The sequence below is a fragment of the Carettochelys insculpta genome, chromosome 13 (genome assembly GCF_033958435.1).
Source record: "Carettochelys insculpta isolate YL-2023 chromosome 13, ASM3395843v1, whole genome shotgun sequence".
In the NCBI taxonomy this organism is placed as follows: Eukaryota; Metazoa; Chordata; order Testudines; family Carettochelyidae; genus Carettochelys; species Carettochelys insculpta.
The window spans coordinates 19,471,828-19,494,818 of record NC_134149.1 but is presented as its reverse complement, the minus strand read 5'-3'; the positions used below and the strand labels follow the sequence as shown (position 1 = coordinate 19,494,818).

The following is a 22,991-nucleotide window of genomic DNA, read 5'->3' as shown; positions in this document are numbered from 1 at the left end:
GGCAGGTTATTGTTGGCACATAATGGCATATATAATGTTGCCGGAAGTGCCTGAGAATATGCCTTTGATCTTGTAACTAATATGGTTAGGTCCAGTGATGGTATCCCCGGAATACATATGTAGATAAATTTGGCACCAGGGTTTGTGGTAAGGAAAAGTTCCAGGTATTACTGTGGTGTAGCCTGTGATTGCCGGTGAGAATCTTCCTTAGGTTAGGAGGTTGTCGTAGGAAAGGACAGGCCTGTCACCTAGGAGCTTCTGGAGTGTAGTGTCATGATCCAGAATAGGTTGTAGGTTTTTAATGATGCGGTGCAGCGGTTTGAGCTGGGGGCTGTAGGTGATGACAAGTGGTGTTCCGTTATTGATCTTCTGGGGCCTATCTTGAAGTAGCTGGTTTCTGGGTATTCATCTGGCCCTGTCAATTTGGTTTTTCACTTCTCCCAGTAGGTAATTAAGTTTTATGAATGCTTGGTAGGGGTCTTGTAGTTTTCAGTCTCTGTCAGTAGGGTCAGAGAAGATGCGGTTGTATCTAAGGGCTTGACTATAAATGATGGATCATGTGGTGTGAGCTGGATGGAGGCATGTAGGTAAGTGTAGTAGTCAGTGGGTCTCTGGTAGAGAGTGGTGTCGATGTGGCCACTGGTGATTTGTACTGTGCTATCCAGTAAGTATATTCCTTGTGTGGAATAGTCAAGGCTAAGATTGATGGTGGGGTGTGGGTTGTTAAAATCTCTTTGGAATTCTTCCAGAGTCTCTTTACTGTGTGTCCAAATGATAAAGATGCCATTGCTGTAGCATAAATAAAGGAGGGGTAGTGGGATGAGAGCTAAGGAATCATTGTTCTAAGTCAGCCATAAAAATGTTAGCACACTGTGGGGCCATGCAAGTGCCCACAGCAGTGCCACTAATCTGGAGGTATAAATTGTCCCCAAATTGGAAATAATTGTTGGTGAGAACAAAGTTACATAGGTCAGCCACCAGATTTGCTGTGGAAATGTCAGGGATGGTATTCCTGATAGCCTGTAGTCCATCTTCATGTGGAATACTGGTCTGGAGAGCCTCTACATCCATGAGGGCAAGGATGGAATTGTCAGGAGGGTTTCCAATGTTTTGTAATGGTTTTGAATGGTTACTTTACAGGAGAGTCTTGGAACCTCTTATTTAATCCTCTCCCTGCCATTATGGAGCCTTAGAGCATTGCTGTACTTCAGTCCCTCTAGTCCTTCTATCTGGTCCATAATAATCTAGTCTCTTGTGAGCTGCAATAATTTGGTCTCTTTTCAGTTGTTGGGGCTAAGGCTTGAATGCTGGGTTGTGTTTAGTGACCTGTGGTATACAGAAGTTCAAACTAGATGATCTTGTGGTCCCTTCTAGCCTTAAACTTTGATGCTGAATCCCGTACGAGATGGAAAGAGATAAAAACCTTGCCAGATACTCTATCTTTGGAGTCTGCACCTACTCCATTCAAAGTGTACCTTCCTAAAACCAGGAGCCAAGATGGAAGTGCCACATACTTCCCCTTTCTGGAATCTTCTTTATCGTTCTTCCTGATGAGAAGCACCCTCAGAGTTCTCTCCAATTCAAAAATGAGGACCTGGGTAATATCCAAAAAAGAGAAATTCTTTTAAAACATAATACTCTAATCCCACCCTAATTTAATTTGTAATCCACCTTTTTATTGGACACCACCAGTCTGTAATTTTGCCTAGAAGCAGTCTTTGTGCAATCTGTTGGATTTAATAGCTTGATGAGGGGTGAATTGCTAAAAAACGGGAAAGAAGCTTCCAAATTTACACAAATTGTTAATCTTAATGTAGGCTGGATAGAGAAGTATGTATTCAACCGTGAGATCATTCAAAGATCAGAAGTATCATGAACTCAAGCAGGAGTGCATCAAACACAGACGACTCTTCGAAGATCCTGAGTTTCCAGCTTCGGATGAATCCCTTTTCTACAACAGGCACCCTCCTGGAAGAGTGGAATGGAAGAGGCCAAAGGTAACTTTACACCATTTGGTGATGAATGGAGCACTGTTTGTGCTGCTCATTTGGAAAGTTAACAAAATTCTTTTAACCGATTGACATCTGTTAGTGGTAAAATATAATTTACAAATCTCCTCCTTCCTGTCCCACCCCACCTCATTTATTTCATATAGCTCTAAGGTAGAGACAACGGACTTACTCTGTCAGTAGCTGTCTAAACTACAACGATGCCTTAAATATAGGAAGACACAATGTGAAATTATGGTGTATGTGACTAATTGTGTGTTTTATTGTTGGTAACTATAATATAAAACAAAAAAAATCACGTGGCTATAATTAGTTCTATCTAAATCCATGTTATCTCAGTTCCCTGGAAAAACTCAAACAGATTACTCAATACAGTAATGTTTTTGGAGTAAAATATTGATTACCTGGGTCAGTCTGCAGAGAAGTCCTTTTTTGGCCTACAATGCTAAAAGGAGTAGTACAATAATATGACAGACTTGGTTAATCGTGGTCTCACTTTGTGATGTATTGAAAACTAAAATTACAAGCTATCCGTCTTTAAGTTTTAAGGGGTGTTCCGTCTTCCTTTCAGGCCAGGAGTCAGCTTGGTGGACAGTGGCAGTACTTGTGCATTCTGCCTTAGGGAACAGCCTGCTTTGTTTCTGTCTGGTTTTGATTTTGTGGCTGTAAGGTTCTGAATTTTACAATGAAAGTAGAGTTATGTGTAAGTGTAACTTTGCAGCAAGATTTATTTTATGTAACATCTGTTTGTGTGCCATGACCATAACACAGCGCCTGATCTGTCACTTCCTGAATCCCTATGTAGGAACAGAGGAATTGCTATACAGCATTCAATTATTTATAGTTTTTTATATTATACACATCACCATAATTGCTGATGGCCTTCCAGTTATGCATTAAGCTGCACAGCTATGTATCTGTCACCTGGGCTATGTCTACACTAGAACACAACGTCAAAGTAGCCTATTTCGAAGTTCTTAATTCAAAATAGGCTACTTCGACGATTATCGTCTACACGTCCTCCAGGGCTGGCAAACGTCGACGTTCAACGTCGAAGTAGTGCTGGGGAACATCAAAAAGAGCCACCCTGGAGGGAAACGCGGAGTGTCCACACACACACACAAGCCCCCTATTTCGAAATAAGGGGCCAGGAAAGCCCACGAACCGGGTCGCAGTGCACACTAGCCCTTCCGGGGCAGCTGCAAGTCGCTCCCTTAAAGGTCCCCTCCCAGACACACTCGGCCTGCACTGCACGAGCAATCCTGCGTTGGTGATACAAGCCTCGCAGACCTCGTGCCCGCAGACATGGGCCTCCAGCAGCAGCTGGAAGCCCTCCAAGCCACCTCCCGCGGAGCAGGCGCCCTTCTAGATGCTGCCTGGGCAGCCGCCCAGCAGCTTCTGGAATGGGAGCCCTCCCCAGGAGCACCAGGAGACACCCCCGACCATCGGGCCCTCTTCGCCCTCCCCCGCCGGGTGCCCCGCTGACTCTGGAGCTACCCCTCCAGCACTGAGTGGTGGGAGCACCTGGTTATGGGCGAATGGAATGATGAACAGTGGCTGTGGAACTTCTGCAGGAGCCGGCAGACCTTCATGGAGCTCTGCCAGTGGCTCACCCCCACACTCAGGCACCACAACACCCGCATGCAGCGTGCCCTCCCCGTCGAGAAGAGGGTCGCAATAGCTGTCTGGAAGCTGGCCACTCCAGACAGCTACCGCTCCGTGGGCCAGCAGTTTGGAGTGGGAAAGGCCACAGTCGGCGCTGTCCTGATGGAGGTAAGCAGGCCTGGGGCTGAACTCCCTGCTGGGGAGGGGGGCCTGGGTGAGGGGGGCCTCAGGAGGGGGGGCCTGGGTTAGGGGGTCACACTCCGCAAACCCTCACAGGCACCCGTGTTCCCTCCCCACAGGTGGTGCGTGCACTCAATGCCCTGCTGCTAAAGAGGGCCGTCCAAGTTGGAGACCTGGACGCAGCCGTCGAGGGATTCGCCGCCATGGGATTCCCCAACTGCTTCGGAGTCCTTGATGGGACCCACGTCCCCATCTGTGCCCCAGATCACAGTGGTGGCCGCTATGTCAACAGGAAGGGCTACCACTCTGTGGTCCTGCAGGCCATGGTCAACAGCTGTGGCCACTTCCAGGACATATACGTGGGCTGGCCTGGCTCTACCCACAACACCTGCGTTTTCCGGAATTCGGGACTATGCCGCTGACTGCAAGCGGGGACCTACATCCCCCAGAGAGAGATCCCTGGCTTATGCGGCCCTATACAGGCCACCTCTCTGACAGCCAGGAGCGCTACAACGCCCGCCTCAACCATGCCCGACAAGTGGTCGAGCGAGCCTTCGGGTGCCTGAAAGGCCGCTGGCATTGCCCCCGGCACGCCTAGATCTGGGCCTCCCAAACATCCCCCAGGTTGTGAGGGCCTGCTGCACACTCCACAACCTGGTGGAAGGCAAGGGGGAGGCCTTTGTGCAGGGCTGGGCACAGGAGGCTGCAACAGCCTACCACCAGCCAGCCGCCTCCCCAAGCCGCCAGGCCCACCGGATCGGGGTCCGGGTCCGGGAGGCCCTAAGGGAGTACTTTCACCAGGGGGCCCAGTGAGCAACTCCCCGCCCCCGCCCGCCATCCCTGCATCCCTCCCCAGCACCCACACCTCACCCTCACCAAAAGCACATGGGACACAGGTTTTGGGAAAATAAAACTGTCATTATTTACAGGAAAAACAAAAATGTCACCTCTTTTTGGCAAATAAATAATAATATTAGCAAAAAGAACAGATTAATGAAAATAATAACTGTGTACAAGTGGGGACATCTCTACAAACTATAACGGGGGGGGTCAACTATAAATAACTATGTACAAGGGTGGGGACAACTATTTACAGGGGGGAGATGTGGGCAGGCCACCCATTGGCCCATCATTCTGGGGCGGGGGTGGAAGGGCGCGACCCCCGCCACGTCCGGCTGGCTGGTCCCCCTCTCAGCTGGGGTCCCCGGTGAGGCTGGCTGGGGGCCAGGAGCACAGGGAGGTATGGCCGAGGTGGGTCCATGGCCCTGGGTGGCTCCTGCTCTGAGGAGCTGGTGGGTGGGGCAGTGGGCGGGGCGGTGGGGAGGGCAGGACAGAGGGTGGCGGGGGGAGGCAGACAGGCCACCAGCTCCTCAAGGGTATCGGCCACCCGGTTAAAGGTGGCCATGAACTCGCGCCAGGCCTCCCGGCGCCAGGCGGCCTCCTGCTCGTCGAATTGGAGCCTCCGCTCCATGAGGGCCACCTGGCGCCGGAGGGCGGCAGCCACCTCCGGGTCATAGGTGTTGGTGGTGCGGCGGTGTCATCTCCGGGAGTGGACCTGGACTGGGGCAGGCAGTGTCCCCGACAGCTGGTGCTCCGGTGGTCTGGGAGGGCTGTCGGGGATGACGGATGGTGCGGCTGCAGAAATTGGGGGAAAGGGGGAAGGGAGGCCATGAGTACCCAGCCTTGACCCATGACCCACCCCCCAAAGGCCTGTGTCCCTGCCCCATCCATCTCCCATTGGTGCATGCAGTGATCATGTGGGTGGCCCCCTCCAGTGGTCCTCCCGTCTCCCCTCCCACCAGGGGTGGGGCACGGCACTGTCCATGGGTGGAGGTGCTGCTGGGCACTGGTGGCTGTGCACCATCCCTGTGCTGTGGATTGCCCAGGCCATGTCAGGCTGGGGTGTTGTGGGGATGTGGGTCCCCCCATCAAGTGGTGCCCCCGCCCCATGCTCAGGGGGTCTGTGCCCTGTGGGGTACATACCTGATGATGCACTGCCAGGCTCTGGAGATGCCCATGAGGCAGACACCCAGCTGGAGTTGCGGGACAGCACATCCAGCACCAGCTCCCCCTCCTCGCTGGACCACTCGGTGGCCAGGGTGGAGGGTCCCGGCTCTAGCCCGGGGGGTGCAGGGCTGGACTCCAGTCCTGACCCTGTCTCCGAGGCCGGCTGGGGCTTGTAGGCCGTGGTGTCAAGGGTGGCTGGCGGGGAGGAGGTGCCAGGATAGCCCTGAGCTCCCGGTAATAGGGGCAAGCGGTGGAGGCAGCCCCAGACCGGCTGGCTGAGTCCCGGGCCCAGGTGTAACCCTGCCGCAACTCCTTGACCTTGCTCCTGACATGGTCAGGAGTGCAGGCAGAGTGACCCCGGGCGGCCAGGCCCTCGGCCAGCCGGGCGAATGCCTCCGCATTCCGCCGCTTGCTCCCCATGACATGCAGCACCTCCTCCTCCCCCCAGAGCCCCAGCAGGTCTCGGAGCTCAGCGTCTGTCCAGGAGGGGCCCCGCTTCCTACCCTGCCGGCTGGAGGTCTGGGAGCTCTGGGATGGCCTGGAGGGGGAGCTGTGGGGGCGCTCGTGAGGCTGGCTGGCTGCCATGATGTCCCTCTGGCAGTGCAGGGACACCACGTGGCAGGGTTGCTGCGTGCACGCTGCCAGCTTCCTGCTATGGGGTTTCTGGGTCCCTGCGGCTTTAAGAGCCACTGAGTGCAGAGACCATAGAGCCCCGCAGGGGCTGGACAGAGTGTCTCAACCCCTCAGCTGATTGCCACCATGGAGGACTCCGCTATTTCGAAGTAGCGGGACGCGGCTCGCCTACACGCACACTACTTCGACGTTGAACATCTTCTGATGGGAATAGCGATTTCGACGTCTGGCCGCTTAACATCAATTTCAACGTTGAAATAGTACCTGGCATGTGTAGATGTGATGGGTGCTATTTCGATGTTGTGCCGGCTACTTCGAAGTAGCCAGCTAGTGTAGACGTAGCCCTGGTGTTTCTCTCATCCTTGCCCCAAAAGGAAAAGCATGTGTATTTACAGTATTTTTGCTTATATATGCCTGTTGCTATATGTCTATATTGGAGAAGACAAGCTCAGAGAACTATCCATCACACATTGGGTGGAAGACAGTGAGGTTTATGACAGTTATTAGTTTTTGGGGGAGTTAATTCCACAGTCTCAGACTACCTCGGCAGAAGTTCTGTCTCCAACAAGGATAAGCTTTACTCTTATTCTGCAAAGTTCCATTGAGCCAGAATAGCACAGTTGTTGACTATGGTCCTTGATTCAGAGCTTCAGATGATCTGTTTATTACCCTGGGATGGGGCCCAAGGCCATGAAGCACTTTGAAGATAACAACTGAGACCCATATGTGACTTGGCATTCCATATGATTTATGAAAATCTGCTTATGACATGAATATGACATGACATGAATACATTATGTCAGATGGCTCATGTAAGGTATCATTGGAAAGGTTTTGATATAGTAAATATGGTTATCTTTTTGGTATGCATGTATCGCTTTGCAATTGAAGTTAGGAAAATTGACCTGTGTATCTGTGGTAATTGACGTGTGTATCTGTATTATTATTTGCTGCTTTGGGGCTTTCCCACTGTAGGCACTTCAAGGGCTCACATGGGAAAGCTAGACAGAGCTAATGGCACATCAGCTAGAACAATGGATGGTGAATGAGCTTGGCCTTCCTGTGGACATTCCATAGTACTCCTGACTCATGGGAGACGGGGTCAGGTATTCATCTGATACTAACCTGCATCTTGGACTGTTGAACAGTTCCACAGTGGGGCTGGGGGAGTCAAGAAAGGGTTTTCCACCTCATGGAAATTCTCCTCAGAGCACGGAAGGAAAACGATGACTTTCTTCAGCCCGCTTTACCTCTGCCACCCCACCCCCCAAGAGATACTCAAAAAAAATCTGGAAACAAAAGGATTGCAATTGCAGCAGGGGAGACAATAACTAGGGCAAGAAATTACTGTTCGTAACCAGTGTTTTTAGTGAAACTAGCTTAAACTGCATGCTTTGTATTTTCTTATTAATTTGCTTTGTTCTGTTTGTTACCTCTTTGACCACTTAAAATCTACATTTTCATTGTTAAGCTTATTTCTGGTTTATAATATAACCAGTATGTGAAATTTCTAACATGGGGTTGAGGGCGAGAGGCTGTGCAAACTTCCCTTCACACTGAGGAAGAAGGTAAACTTCCTAGAACTCTGGGTTTGTAGCCCAAAATGGGGTGAGCATCTCGGTGCTGTAGTAAATCCCTTAAACTGATCCTCCCAGAACTGATCTGTGTCTGTATCAGCAGCTGTTTGTGGCCCAGCCTACATACTTTGCTGGAGGAGTATGAAGAGCCTAGCTCCGCAGGACCAGGTAAAAGGGGGCCCAGGCTGAGTGAGAAGGAGGGTTAGTGGTATCTTGAACATCTCAATTAGCATCCCAGTGGTCCCAAACTGTCAACACCAGGGTCCATCCAGTGCAGAGTCCTATTTCTGATGCTGTCCAATACTAAATTTTTCAGAGGAAGATGTAGTTCCCTTCAGAAATTTGGGAGAACATTTTATTTATGCACACACACATTTTTTTTTAACTTTCCTATGGAATTGAAAATTATTTTCCTCTCTGTAGAATTTTACAGGGTGGTTCCAGTAATCTGTAAAAGAGAACTCTGCTATGTTCTTAATATAACTCTGTGGGTTTGGCGGGGAGGGTTAGAGTAATTTCTTTTAAGCCCCATTAAGTTCTACAGGGAAAGTTATGGAAGAATTTTTCCAAAAGGGGAAATTTCCTCCTGCCACCAGTTGGTAGCTAGCTGGTGTATGCACTGAAGCATGAGAATTCATACATCTTGTTTCTCTGGGGGAGGAGGGAACTGGAACAGGAATGAGCAGAGACATCATCTCATCAGCTATGGAGCAGCAGGTAGGCAGGAGCAGGTGATATCATCGTATTCTATAACCTCCCTGTGAGAACAATGCTACCAACTCCAGAGCAACCGTGTCTGCCATGGACGTCAGAAAAGTGGAGCATATTCAGTAGCTTGCAGCACCTTCCCCTCATTGGTGTGTCGTGAATCCCTTTGCTCCCAGGTATTGCCCTCTCATCGAGAATTGACCAGTGCCTCAATTAGAAGAGCCACTCCCTGAACTCTTCACAGTGTTGGGGGTACAGCTACACTTACTGGGAGATTGACCCAGTCAGGGTCAGTCTCCCAGGGTTCGATTTCGTGTGCCTATTGGGGACGCACAAAATCGAACTATCAGTTCTCCAGAATCGACCCCTTTATGCCTCATTATCGTGAGGAGACAGGGAGGCCAATGGGAGAGTTTCTCCTGTTGACCTCCCTTAGTGAGGACGGCCAAATAAGTTGATCCCAGGTAAGTTGATTCCAGCTATGCAATTGTCACAGATGTAGTTGTGTTTCTAGGACTGACTTTCAGGTCTAGCATAGACCTGCCCTAACATTCTGAGGAAACCTCATGGACTCAGGTGGGTTCCGAAGGCTGGCGTTTACTATCTATGAGCAAGCAAAGCTAGTTCCAGATAGAACAGCTGTTCCTGTGGCTTCTGCAATAGCAAATAGGAGGCTCACAGTAGGAGTCCCAGGCCACTCCATAGAAAGGTGCCTGAGAATCACAGAGAATCCATCTCCAGGATGGAGGAGAATGAGCCCAATGTTAGATGAATGGGAAAGGAAGCAGGTTGTGATACTGGGGAGGAGGGGGCACCACATCCAAACGAGGCTTGTGGAGTCTTTCCTCTCCTCTGAGCCCTTTGAAATTGGTGTCATGTCTTAGGCTCAACTGTCAGGGCCCCTGCCAAAAATATTCTGCTGAGCCAAGTCTGTATGGGTGGGTTCTTTTTCCTTCATCAGTCGTGGGGATTGAGACAATGTTCTGGCTGCACTGATGTTGGCAGAAGGTTTGCCATGGATTTCCATAGGGATGGGAGAGGACTTCTCTTGAGATGTAGATGTTTTAAATGACATGTCCCCTCATTCTCTTCTGGGTGCTGCTGCTGCTGTGTTGAAAGGTTTCTATTGCTGATGTTATTGTATGTGGGTCTGTCAGTCAGTTTGCAGGGCGGGGGGTTATGGCTTGTTAATTTTGCATTCCTGAAACTAGTCCAAGTAGCACATAAGCACGTAATTCAGAGGGAATTAAAGTAAAGTTTTCCAATGGAGACTGCAGTAGGGTTATGCTTGGATAGCTATGGGGCACTGGAGTGTGGAAATTCTATAGTTGGATCCATAAAGTACTTTCATCCTTGAGTGCAATGAGTTAAGAGGCCTATCAGTTTTTTGTCTAGTGAACAATCTGCATGCAGCAGAAATCTGCAGGTTGAACCTCTCTGGTCTGGCACACTTGGGAATTGACTGGTGCTGAACGAGAGAATTTACCAGACTATGGGATACCAATGTTGTCTAGCACATTGCCAAAACATCCACTGTTCACTGGGCTCTTAGAAGACATTTAAGGGTAAGTTAGAGCTAAATAAGAGCACAGAACACTGAGAGTCAGGGATGGTGGCTGTAAACAAAATTTATGGGACCACAGGTAACTTGGCCATGCCCATGATAAGTGGACATCCAGCTAACTAAAATAACGCCAGATCACAGATGCTGTCGGATGAGAGGCTTCCGGATTAAAGAGTTTCAGCCTGTTTGGCGGATTTCTCGAAATGGCTGAACTGCCTCCGACCCAGAAAAAGTGTGTGTGTGCGCCCACACGCTGTTCTCCCACACATTTGAGACCTGCATTCAGTATCCTGCAGGTCAGGGCAAGGCAGGTTGGGTTAGTGCTAATTTGCGCTGTTCTGGTCTGTACAGGTTTAGAGTTAATGTTACAAGCACAAAAATATAAACCTAAAAGAGTTCAGTGAGCAGAGTGGGAAGTTTTGTCTGCTCATGTTTTCCAATTACAAGATGAGATTGTGCGCAGGGAAAAGGGAGAGCACTTTTACGGTGCTGCCTGACAGCATTCTGAGTTTTAGACCAGTGGAGAGGTTCCAAGGCTTCATTCAAAGCTCAGGTATTTGTAGGGGTAAGGGGTTCCCCTCTTCTCTGAAAAGGAGAGAAGGGAAGTGCTATGATAGGGTTAACATATGTGAACTTTCAAAAGAGAGGACACTCCTGGGGGCATTCACGTGCCCCCGCTACCCAGGGCTCCTGCGCTCAGAGGGGTATTGCATCACATGATCATCTAGGCTTGCGTCAGTGCCCGCCCGCCACCGGTTAGTTCCAGAGTTAGGGTTGATGTCACCTGGTGTTGTCATGCATTTTTGGCTTGCGGGTTGTGTTTCCGGCTCTGTATCCAGGTTCTCTGTACTGGAGTGGTGCTATGTGCCCGTTCAGTGCAGGCGACCTGCTTCATCACTGACGGGGGGGTTGAGGTGAAAAATGAGGTTCTCGCTGCCACCGAAACTACTACCCCTTCCCCGCTCCAGCGTCTCCCCCCCGATGCCCTATCTTCTCCATCACCATCCCCCCAACGCCCCTCCTCGCAGTGTCGTCCCCACTCACAGCTGTCCTCCCTTCACTTCACCACCTCCCCATGCACAACTGCCTCTCCCCCAAGGAGCTCCGCTACCTGCCACCCCACCCTCTCATGCCACAGCTGCCTCCTGTGCTACTCTGCACCACTCCTCCCGCCACCGGCTGCCCCCCAGTGCCGCATGCTCTGGCTGCAGTCTCCCCTCCCCCGTGAGCCATGTACCAACCACCATGACCACCTCCCCCTCACCATGCACCAGGTCACAGCCCACACTCACCCACTCAGACTGGGAGAGGGAGTGAAGTGGCTCAGGGTGGGACTGCTGGGGGAGAGGGAAAGTGGAGGGTCAGGGAAATCTAGCTCCCTGCGCCCCCCGGTTCAAACCGCTCTCCGCAGCCCTGGGGCGGCCACACTCCTGCAGTTCTGAGCGTTGTTTCCTCATTGCCCTGGGCACTGAGCTCTCCTCCCTGCCTGGCTGCACTCACTCTGTTACCTCATCAGGCGGCTGCAGCCCCGACCCACATGCTGTGCTCTCCGCTAGGGTTGCCAGATGTCCGGCAATGTGCGGGATGGTCCCGGGTTTCCATGAAAAGTCCCAGGACCTGCAGTCACACAAAAACCTCCCGCGGCAGCATTATTTTGTGAGTGCAGGACTTTTCGTCCCAATTCCTAGCCCCAGCCGGGTTGCCTGAGGCTGGTGGTGGGGTTCTGTGCCCCCCACCCCCCAGATGGCTCCCAGCCATGGGAAACCCAGTGGGAGTAGGGAGATGTGGGGGAAATCCTGGAAGCGCTGTGACTAGGAGCCAGCTGGGGTGTGGGGTGTCCCGGCTTGGCAAAAGCCTCCTAGCCATGGGGCTGCTGTTTTCCCCCCTGCACCAGCAGGGGATCCTGCGGCTGGGGCTGCCTGTCACACAAACCCTCCCCAAAAATCTGGCACCCCCTAGCTCTCCCACAGCCCCTGCCCAGGTGCCAGCCGTGCTGGAGGAAGGAGCTTTCGGCACACGCACACAGTAGAACTATAGCAGCTTTTGGCTGCCCTAATGCTCCCAGTCCTGCGCCCAGGTGATGGGCGGTGCAGAAGAGTAGAGAGGAGGGGAGGGGAAGAGTGAGGGGTCCTAGGCTGGGAGCAGGGTGAGGTCACACAGGGGCCCTGTAGGGAGGTCACCCTGCCTCCTTCCTCCGATACCAGCAAGAACTTTTGTCTGTTTGCCCCACTCCTGCCCAAGAGGGTGGAACAGGCCTGTCTGTGTTGTTCCTAAGCTGTCTCTGCAATGGAGGAATTCTCCAAGGGGCTGGTTTCTATCCACCGCAGCAGAGGACAGAATCTGCCTGCTGCTAGCTAACCCACGCGTAGATTTCTCCTCTGCTGCTTTTAGGTTGCGTCCTGTCTGACATGGGAGATAACTCCTTTTCTGCACATACACAGGTAACTCACAACACCCGACTGCCCTTTTCACAGAGAGCTTTCCCCAGGCGTCTTTCTGAGAGCAGGGCGACTCTGCAGCCTGTGTGGATGTGCCTGAGCTAGCTTTAATCTACCTAGCAGGGGTACAAAGAACAGTGAAACTCCATCAGCATCAGCTTCAGCCTGGCTGTATCACCTGCCTGGCACACTGGGTAATTACTCAGGCAGCTAGCAAAGCCTGTAGTGCTGTGACTTCCTGCTATAGGTAGGTGAAGCAGCTCATTAAAGCTATCTCTGTTAGGTCTGCATGTGCAGTTAAACCCTTTGACTGCAACGTAGAGATGCCCTTAGTGAGAGACATGGGCACAGGACAGGGAGCTAGGATCTGACTGCTGAACCTGGCTCTGACACTGACTTCTTCCATGGCACTGGGCAAATCACTTTAACTCCCTGCTTCTCTTTCCCCATCCATAAAACAAGTCAAAGAACACTGGCAGCCCAGGGTTGAAGGAAGGCCAAATTTTCCATTATTTGTACAGTGTTTTGTGAGAAGAGCCATGCAAGTTCCAATTATTAACAGCTGTACTCTCCAGTCCTGTCTGTCTAGCCTTTTGCTGAGAAATGGTGCACACATGACTGCCAGTCTGGTGTTCTATTTTTAGCAGGCATTAACGCTAACCCCTTGCTTAATCCTTAAAATGCTGACATTTTCCACGCAAAATGGATGCTAAGGAGGCCGTGTCTATGGAAATATCTCTGCAGAGACTTTACTCTGATCTGCTAAAATAGGGCTTCTAATGCAGCATTTTCCCTATCATTGTCTTCCTCAGATCAGCACCTGTGAGATTAGTACATACTAGTTCTCAAATGCTGTCAGATTAGCAGGAGCACCAGGCTAACTTGACTGCCGTTAATAACCTGTGTTTTATAACAGCCCTCAGAAAGCAGAACATGGGCAGTATGGTCTTGTTCTTCTTACACCTAAAGATTAACAAATTGCTATGAAGAAAGGCACTGTGTATCGCTCAGCAGTCCCTCGGTGACAGCCGGAATTCCCAGCAGTGGACTCTCAAAGAGAGAGAGCACTGGGTTTAAGGCTCCCAAGCCAATCAGCCATCTGGGGCCAAAGGGGGAGGTCTCTCCAGTGCAGTGTATATTGGGGTCTTGCATTATTTGGGTGCAGAAGTGGCACTATGTCAGTGCAACTCAGTTGGGGGCGCAGACCAGAAGTTTAGTGGTTCAAACTGCACATGGGTTCAGGCTTGGATTCCAAGACTTTAAGTCCAGAACAGACCATTATGACCATCTAGTCTGACCTGCACATTGCAGGCTATGAAACTCCTCACTCTCCTGAGATAGAGCCCTGATGTCTAGTGCAGTTACTGGTTGAAAGACTTCAGGTTAGACAATCCATCATTTATGGTAATTTAAACCTGCAAGTGACCCAGGGCCCTTGCTGCAGAAGAAGGAACTGCCCCCCCCCGCCCCAGCCGCCCAGGCCCTGGCCAATCTGACCCAGGGGAAAGTCCCTCCCAACCCCAGATATGGCTATTGGGTAGACCCTGAGCACGTGGGCCGCACCAACAAGGGAGCTACTACAGAGAACTCATTCCCAGGTGACTCCAGGTCCTCCCTGTCCCAAGTCCCATCCCTGTTTGAGGGGGGCAGCCACTGCATGTAGAAGGTCAAAGTCTGCCTGGAGCATCTAACCCCTTGTTCTCTACAGAGCACTGGGGAACATGTGGCAGGTCTGCTGACTGAGCCTCTCCCTGCCTTTGAAGAACGCAGGCCAATCAACATGGCCCATTAACATCAACTGGATTTATGGGCACTGGCTGCTTTTGCAAATCAGGCTAGCTCACCCTCCCTGTGTCTCTGACTTCTGCAAAGTGGGGTCATTCATACTTCACAGGGGAACTGATGGATGCGTACATAGTGAGGAGTATCAGAGAGGCAGCCGTGTTAGTCTGTAGCTTTGAGAACAACAAGAAGTCCTGTGGTACCTTATAGACTAACAGATATTTTGGAGCATAAACTTTCGTGGGCAAAGACCCACTTCATAGTGAGGGTTCGGCTGTGCATCTGAGGCACATCCTTGGACTGGGGCAAGGCAGATGTGCAGTGCCACCAGGGTTCTGGGTGCAACATTCAAAATGCCTTCCAGAGATGCCCAACAGGCCAGGTGCATGCTTCCTGTTACACCTGCTGACGGGCTGACGATCTCTTGCTCTCTGCCCCGGGAGAGAGTGTAGATGAGGAGCCAGGCCATTGACCCACATGATCCTAGTGGGATGCCATGAGAATGTAGGCACTGCACTTCAGCTTGCCTCTTACCTGGGCCATGCCCAGCCAGGGAAGCTACGTGCTCCCTTCCTAGGTGGGGCACCTCAGGGCCAGGCCGATGTGTGCAGCTGTGGCAGCTCTGAATGTACTGAAGCATGCTATGACCCTGGGATGGAAGGCCTGGAGCTGTGCTCAGAGAAGCTGATTGAAAAAAGGCCCATTGCCCTTCAGAAGGAATTTTGATTTTTTTCCCCACAACATCTTACGGATTTGGGGGTGTAGTGTTGTTAAAAGTGAAGCCAAACTTCTCCACTGAAAACAGGAGTGAGGGAGGAAATGAACTGCCTGAGAAAATCTCTGATTTTATTTGGCAGCAGAAAGCTGGATTCCATTTAAAACCACCCTGGAGAAATATGTCCAGGTGGTGATACTAAAATCAACCCCTCCCATTCAGGTTTCCTCCCTCCCACTCTCTGCTTACCTGAAGTTTCCATTCTCCCTAACTGCTTTTGGAAACATGGAGTGTGAAACGCTGCAGTAACCTAGCAAATTACAGGGATTCTCCTTCCAGTGGTAATTGGGTGTGTCTTCAGCCATGTACCACCCCACCATTGCCCCTTGCTGTTGGAAGGAAATGCTGTCTCCCTCTGTGGCAGTTATGGTCAGTACCAATCTCTAAGGAGTTGTCACTTTACCACCAATGAAAACATCCACAACTGGTGCCATTCACCTGGGAGAAGATTTAGGATTTTTAATTGTTTTAACTAAAGTTGAGAAAATGTAAGGTCTCATCATCATCAGAGAGTCTCCTGGCAAAGAATATTAAATCCTAATTTTTCATCAGTGGTAAACAAACAATAATGAAGACGATTCCCCTGCTCTGGGAGGATGTCCTAGATTATACTCAGAGAAAGCAAAGTAAGTGAGCTTGTTTCCTGCCAGACAGCCGCGACAGTGGGGGAAAGTAACAATCTGAACTGCGAGAATGAGGAACTATAACTTGCTCCTCAGGAGCTTCTCAGTTGGCTCTTTCCCTAGCAGGTTCCTGTGTTTTCTCTGAGCTTTGCACAGCAATGAAAGAACATAATCTGTGCCCTAGCCTGGCCAGCCAACAATGGTAGGGGGCAAAAGGAACGTTCACCCAGAGGCTCGGTGATTCAAAGGGACCCACAGCTCCTAGATGCAGCAGAAGCGGCAGCTCCAAGCCCCATGTCCCTTCAGTCAACACTGGAGTGCTGCTGCTGGCAGCTCTGAGGGCTGGTGAGAAGTGCGCTGTGGACTGGGTGGTTCTGATTGCTGGCTGCCCTCACGGAGGTCATAATGTTTCACCTAGTGATTGTTATCCTGCACGTATGATAGATGGAACAAGGAGACTTCTATAACAGCGGTGGGACTAAATGTGTGATATAAAGGTATGTTTGTCTACATTAGATAAATAAGTTGCCCTGTAAGGCAGGGAAAGAGGCTGTTAGGTAATAGCAGGGCTTTTGTTCTGGTGGAATGCACCAGAACGAGGTTCTGGCACTGCTTTTCCCCCTGGCTGGGGATCCTGCAGCTGAGGCTGCTGGCAAGACTTGAGTTCGAGCAACTTTTTTGTCTAGGAAAAAAGCACTGGATAATCGTAAACGTTACAAGTATTGGCTTTATGTGGCATTCATGCACTGTAATTATCAGTGATCGTCAGCACGTGCACTGAAAGAGTGGTCAACGCTTTCTAGACAAAATTGTACTTGCCATTAAAAGCAGATTTAAATGTTGATCTTGACCTGTAGATTCTTACAAGGGATTCTTTGCTTCAACCATTAGATAACACAAACAAACGTGTGACTTATTCTAGGTCTTGCCATAAAACTAGCTCTGGGAGCAGACAAGGTATATTTGTATCTTTATCAGGAAATAAATGAAGATGTGTGTTTGGTGTCATTTGTTTCCCCATTAGCCTGCAGGATACAAACAACCGTTAAGACCTAAAACATTAACAGTACCTATTTAAGGAAATGTGCAAAGCTTGGGATCCAAATGGAATAGTCGTTTATATGAGGAAAACAAGATGGATAAGGTAATACCTTCTGTTGGACCAACTTCTGTTGATGAGAGATGGACTTATGAGTTTATCCAGAGCTCTTTTTCAGTTTTAAGTATGCCAGTCAGAGGGCTAATTGAAAGGTTTAGGCAGAAATATTGCAGTTCTGTCACACAGGTTGAAATTTTATAGGCAAATATATTTGATGTAGGTATCTACATATCATGTGATCTTGTGCCTGGTGGTTAGAGTGGTGGAACCATCAAAAGAAAACAATAATTTGCTGTTATTTAAAAATCATTTTCTTTAGTTAGCCTGTATAGTCAGTACCCAGGCTCTGGGAGCTCATAACAAGCTCTGCATTCCATAGGAGCCTACAAAAGAAATCTACTAACACGGAACACTTGATTTGCTAAGAGGTTAGAGTGTCCTTGTCTCCTGTTTACTTTGACCTTTTGATATAACCATCCATCATTCTAATGCAAATGCCACTCTTCTGACTATGAATAGCTGCTTTCCAAGAGCTGGCTGGCTGGTGCTGTGTAACGAGAGGAAAAAATGGCTTCTGGTGAAGGAGGTGTTAAATCCATCCCAGCTGTGTATCTCAGATGTTGGCACAGCTCCCAGAGATGTACATGGCAATACGAAGGCATGCTGTTCACATGTTACCCTAGCAACTGCACACTCAAATGGCAATGACATTCCACACTGCAGTTAAGTCACATTGTCTTCAGGTTGTTAGTAGTAATTTTCAGCCAGGCAGGGAAAAATAAAAATCCTCAATTATATTCACAATGAATTGCCACCAAACCAAGGTCTTGGTATAACCAGGGCTTCTTAATTATGTGTCTTTCCTCAATAAGTTGCATTTTAACCTTCATTCCCTTCTGAGACTTGTTTTCTTGTGGAATAAACTGGAATTTGGCTATAGAGCTCTTTGGTGTTGGTTAGAGGTTTGAACAAAGGTGAAGATTTAAGAAGGGGTTGGCCTTCACACAAGCCCCAAATCCCCTTTTGCCTTTTTGCTATTCAAAATTAATGAACTTTACAAAATGAGATTTTCAAAAACACCTGGAAGTTTTGGGCGCCTGCTACCTACTCATTTTAATGGAAAATGGGTATCCAAATAGAAGTCCTCAAAATAATGATCTTAGATTTTTAGATGGGGTGTCCTGGATAACTGGAATCAGAATGTGGCCCCTCTGTTTTTGTTTTAGTGAAATTGATTTTTGTCTAACTTTCAGCACAATCAGCAAACGTAAAATTATTGGTTTCATGTGAGAGGGTTTTGTTCCCCTCCGCCTTGCTATATAACACATTTTGACAAACAGGGAGGAGCTGGTTGAGAATTTGAAAGCGAAAGGCTTCTTGAGCAACAGTGATCTTGAAATAACGGTGTCCATGCTAGGGAATGGTAGGAAGGAGAAATGCAAAATAAAGACATAGGATTTCAAGCAGGCAGATATTAGCAAATTCAAGGAGCTGGTAGATAAAATCCTATGTGAAGCAAATCTAAGGTCAAAGACAGTTGGCAGTTTTTCAAACAGACGCAAATGCAAACTATCCCACAGTGTAAAAAAGAGTGAACATATGGCAAGAGACCGCACTGGCTTAACCAGACAGTCTTGGCTGACTCATTTTCCAACCGAAAATTGCATTTTGAATAACATGATCACATCCATGGAAAGGGTCTGCGTGAAAACCTTTAATTTTTCTTTGAAAATTCCAAAGCAAAAAATATTCAGTTGAAACAAAACTATCTTTTTGGTTTTTTGGTTTTAATAAAAAATTTGATTTTTTTTTTCTGAAAAAAATTTGATTTTTTGGGGGGGGAAGGGGCGGGGCAGCATGGTGAAGTTGTTGAAAATTTTCCACTAGGGGAGGGAGAACGTTTTCTGACTCACTCTTAACTGATAACCTGACCAAGTCCCACATAATTTTTCTCATGTGATTTAAAAAATGTTGACTATGTCCCATGAAAAGACACAGAAGACTTCCATGTATCTTAGAAGGTCTGCAGGAAGAACAGGACCTTCTGATCGCATCCATCCAAATAGTTCCAGTCTTTAAAACACTGTTTATTTTCACATTTTCCATTATTTTCCCCAAAGGCTTTTATTCTTTTGAATGGTGCATTCAGAACAGGAGGTGATGTTTAGTATCCATGTGCACATTTCCTTAATTCTGTTCCCTTCTCGGTGTTTCCATTGTGTTTTGTGGTCTTTCTGGCTAAGTCTACACTAGAGAGTTTTGTCGACAAAACTCGTGGAACGTCTACACACAAAAATGCGTTTTGTCGACAGTTTGCTGACAAAGCTCGGCACTTCTGCCAATAGCGTTCTTCCGCTCCACGATGAGCAATAACACCTTTGTCGGCAGTTTCTGTCGACAAAAAAGCCATGTAGATGGTCCAAGGGGCCCTCTGTCAACAGACAGGGCTTCCGATTCACTGGGCAGCCTTGTTTGCTCAGCTTCCTATTGGCCATTCTTCTGGGAGAGCAGCTAGGCAGTCTGGGCACTCTCTGTCAACAGAGCGGATTGCTCTTTCTGTCTGTTTTTGTGTGTGGCCGTGATCTGTTGACAAAAGCGTTGCTCAAAGATCTCTTCCGACAGTAACTTCTGTCAAGAGATCGCTGTAGTGTAGATGTAGTCTCTCTCTCTCTCTCTTTATCTCTCTCTTTTTACTGCTCTTCCTTCTACTGTTTTACAATTTCTATACTGCAGTTATACCTAGAAATTCTTCCAGTTCAATCATCACTACTTTTTTGACAATAGTTCAGTTGATGGTTCTGCTCAGAACCTTCTCCAGTCAGGCTCACGGTTTTCTTTTTCAGACATAACTTTGGTCTTCCCCTGTCTGTTTTAGGATTTTATATCCATACGTATCCTCACAGTTTTGAGTGCTGCCCAGATTAAGTAGATTCTTGACGTAAGATTCCTAGAGCAGTGTCTTTCATCCTTTCCACATGACTGTACCTATTGCTGGATTCTGGTTTATCCTGTGTAGCCCAAATTTGCACCTCACTTAAACTACTTATACAAAATGAGATATAGAAATACAAAAGTGTCTCTGTCCATTTCTACTCATAAATTGCTTAATTTCTGTTTGTACCATATAATAAATTAAGTACATTAAAATATAAATATACTTACATTTCAGTCTGTGGTATATTTAGTGCAGTATAAACAAATCATTGTCTGTATGACATTTTAGTTTGTATTAACTTCTTTAGGCTGTTTATAAAACTAGTCAAATATCTAGATGAATTGATGCACAGCCTGGAAGACCTCCAAATACCTCCAGAGGTACTTGTAACCCTTGGTCAGAACCATTTTCCTCGAGCGTGTCTTTTGCTCTTTTAACTTACCTGGTTATCGGGGCAGTGGTGTGGAACCTGCATCCCAGGGGCTGCAAATGTGGCTTATTAGGGTTCTATGTGTGGCCCATGTGACATTTGGTTTATCATTGCCCAGGCACAGGGTTGCCATATTCCACTGGTTTCTGTCCATGTCGTTTTTTCCCAGCCAGTATTACTAATATGACGTGCACGTAAAGCAAGGGCCCGTGAAGTGAGGTGCATGCTGATTGCACACAACGTTGCCTGTGAGAGCCAGGCAGTCCCTCCTCATCTAATCAAAGCACTGTTAGTGTACAATCAGCACACCCCACAAATTCTAAGTATGCAAGTGCTGTTAGCAAAACCACCCTCCCGTGGGAGACAATCTGGGTTACAACAATCTTGTGGCCCATTGAAATGAGTGATGTCCATTCATGTGGCCCACTCACTAGCTGAGGTTGTCCCTTGTGGGCCTAGGGGATTATTTTTGGTTTTTGTGGAAGGGAAGGTGGTTTTGGTTTCCTTGTTTGAGAGAAGAGGGGTAGTAGATGGGAAATAAAATTGTCATGAGTGTCAATCTGGTTATGAGGAAGGATTTATTATATTTGGATTGGATTGGTGTTATTATGATAATATTATCCAATATTATTATATTGGATTGGTCTGATCTCTTCTCTGTCCAAAACCACCTAGAATGCCTTGCCTCTGCTTCTCATATGCTTCATTCTGGGCTTTGTGACTTGCATTGTCCCAGAAAAGCACAAGTGTCTTATCATTGATAATCTCTAGTGCTCTTGAGACATGATCAAATCAATTGCTCAAAAAGTCAGGATCAAGGCTTTGAACTGGCTGCAGAAACAGATCAGGAGTGAGGGGAGGGACCAAAGTATAGATGTGCTGTGCTCATAGCAGTCTGAACTGTAGATGTAACACTCAGCATTGACTGGAGCCTTCACAAGCTTCTCGCTTTCAGGGGAAGATACCTGAATCTCCAGTCAGGCGATGAGAAATGCAGCATTTGTGGTGGCCATGGCCATTTCTGGGAAGAACAGGGACAAAAAGAAGGAGGGGAAAGAAGCCATTGTTTGTCACTGATGCTGATGGATTGTCCAGGCTTAGTCAGATCCTGATGTTTTGCATTGCTTCAAGTGAAGGCTGTTGTGTGCTCAGCAGAAGGGCAAGAATCTGTCCCAGCTGGGTCTTCAAAACACCTCTCACTTCCAACCAGCATCACTGTTGTCTTGTGCAGAATACATCTGAGCCAGCAGTTCTTCATCCACGAGCTGATATCTGCAGGCATTGTGACACTGTCAGTATCTGCAGAAAATTAGCTATGCAACCATGTGTCATGACCTTGAAACATTAAAGAAAACTAGAATCAGGTGGAATTCCCTCATTAGATAAAGTGAGATTAATACCTTTGTCAATATGGTCAACTGATGGAGAAAGAAGGAAGTTAGATTGATTTTCAACATCTATCTTCTCTTGTAAGTTTTCATTTTTTAGTACAGGTGCTCAAAAGTAACATGAAAATTGATGTGAGTACCTGGCTTAAGCACACAAACTCCTGATGTTAAAAAAGCTCTTGCTGGGTGCGTTTAAAAAATAAATGTTCTGCATGCAAAAATCATTCCTACTCCAGAGGAACAGGGTGTGAGAGAATGACTGTTCTGCTCCTTAACTTTGACACCACTGTCATGGGCTAGCTACCAAATTTTTGCCAGAAGTAGATACTTGTAACATGGGGTTAAAGACAGGCAAGTTACAGCTTTCCCATACACCTGGATAGGTATACGACCCATTTTGTGTGCAGGCATGAATGCTTTTGCACACCCACCTCGGTAGGAATAAATGGCTTTGGCAGTATAAAGTGGACTTAACCTGACGTAGGCCGTGTCTACACTAGCCCCAAACTTCGACATGGCTATGCAAATGGCCATTTCGAAGTTTACTAATGAAGGGCTGAAATGCATATTCAGCACTTCATTAGCATGTGGGCGGCCGCAGCGCTTCGAAATTGACGCGGCTCGCCGCCGCACGGCTCGTCCAGACGGGGCTCCTTTTCAAAAGGACCCCGCCTACTTCGAAGTCCCCTTATTCCCATGAGCAGATGGGAATAAGGGGACTTCGAAGTAGCGAAAAGGAGCCCCGTCTGGACGAGCCGTGCAGCGGCGAGCCGCGTCAATTTCAAAGCACCACGGCCGCCCGCATGCTAATGAAGCGCTGAATATGCATTTCAGCGCTTCATTAGTAAACTTCGAAATGGCCATTTGCATGGCCATTTCGAAGTTTGGGGCTAGTGTAGCCGTAGCCATAATGTGATTGAAAATCAGGCTATGTCTATGCTAGCTCAGAAGTTTGACCCACTCGGTTGATCTTCCAGGGTGCTGTTTCGCACATTTGGTAAGGATGCACAAAATCAGTCTATCAGGGGTCAGCAGTTGACCCCCTGTACTCCTCACCTCTCGTGAGAATTAAGGGAAATCAAAGGGAAAAACTCTCCCATTGATATTCTACAGTGAGGACAGCCAGGTAAGTCAATTGCAGATATGTCTGTTCTAGTTATGCTATTGCCGTAGCTAGAATTGCATATCTGCAGTCAACTTACTTTCCCTGAAGTAGACATAGTCTTAGGCCTACTTGT

At 48.3% G+C, this 22,991-nt stretch overlaps 1 protein-coding gene across 4 annotated transcripts in view; it reads left to right on the top strand.

The window, feature by feature from the left end:
* CAPN6 (calpain 6) overlaps positions 1-22,991 on the top strand; it is an 87,671-nt gene that overhangs the window by 11,134 nt on the left and 53,546 nt on the right. For all 4 annotated transcript variants that reach the window (XM_075008162.1, XM_075008159.1, XM_075008160.1 and 1 more), the window contains exon 2: positions 1,818-1,997. In XM_075008162.1, coding sequence (XP_074864263.1) covers positions 1,833-1,997 — 165 coding nt within the window. In that variant the 5' untranslated portion in view covers positions 1,818-1,832. The remainder of the gene's footprint in view (positions 1-1,817; positions 1,998-22,991) is intronic.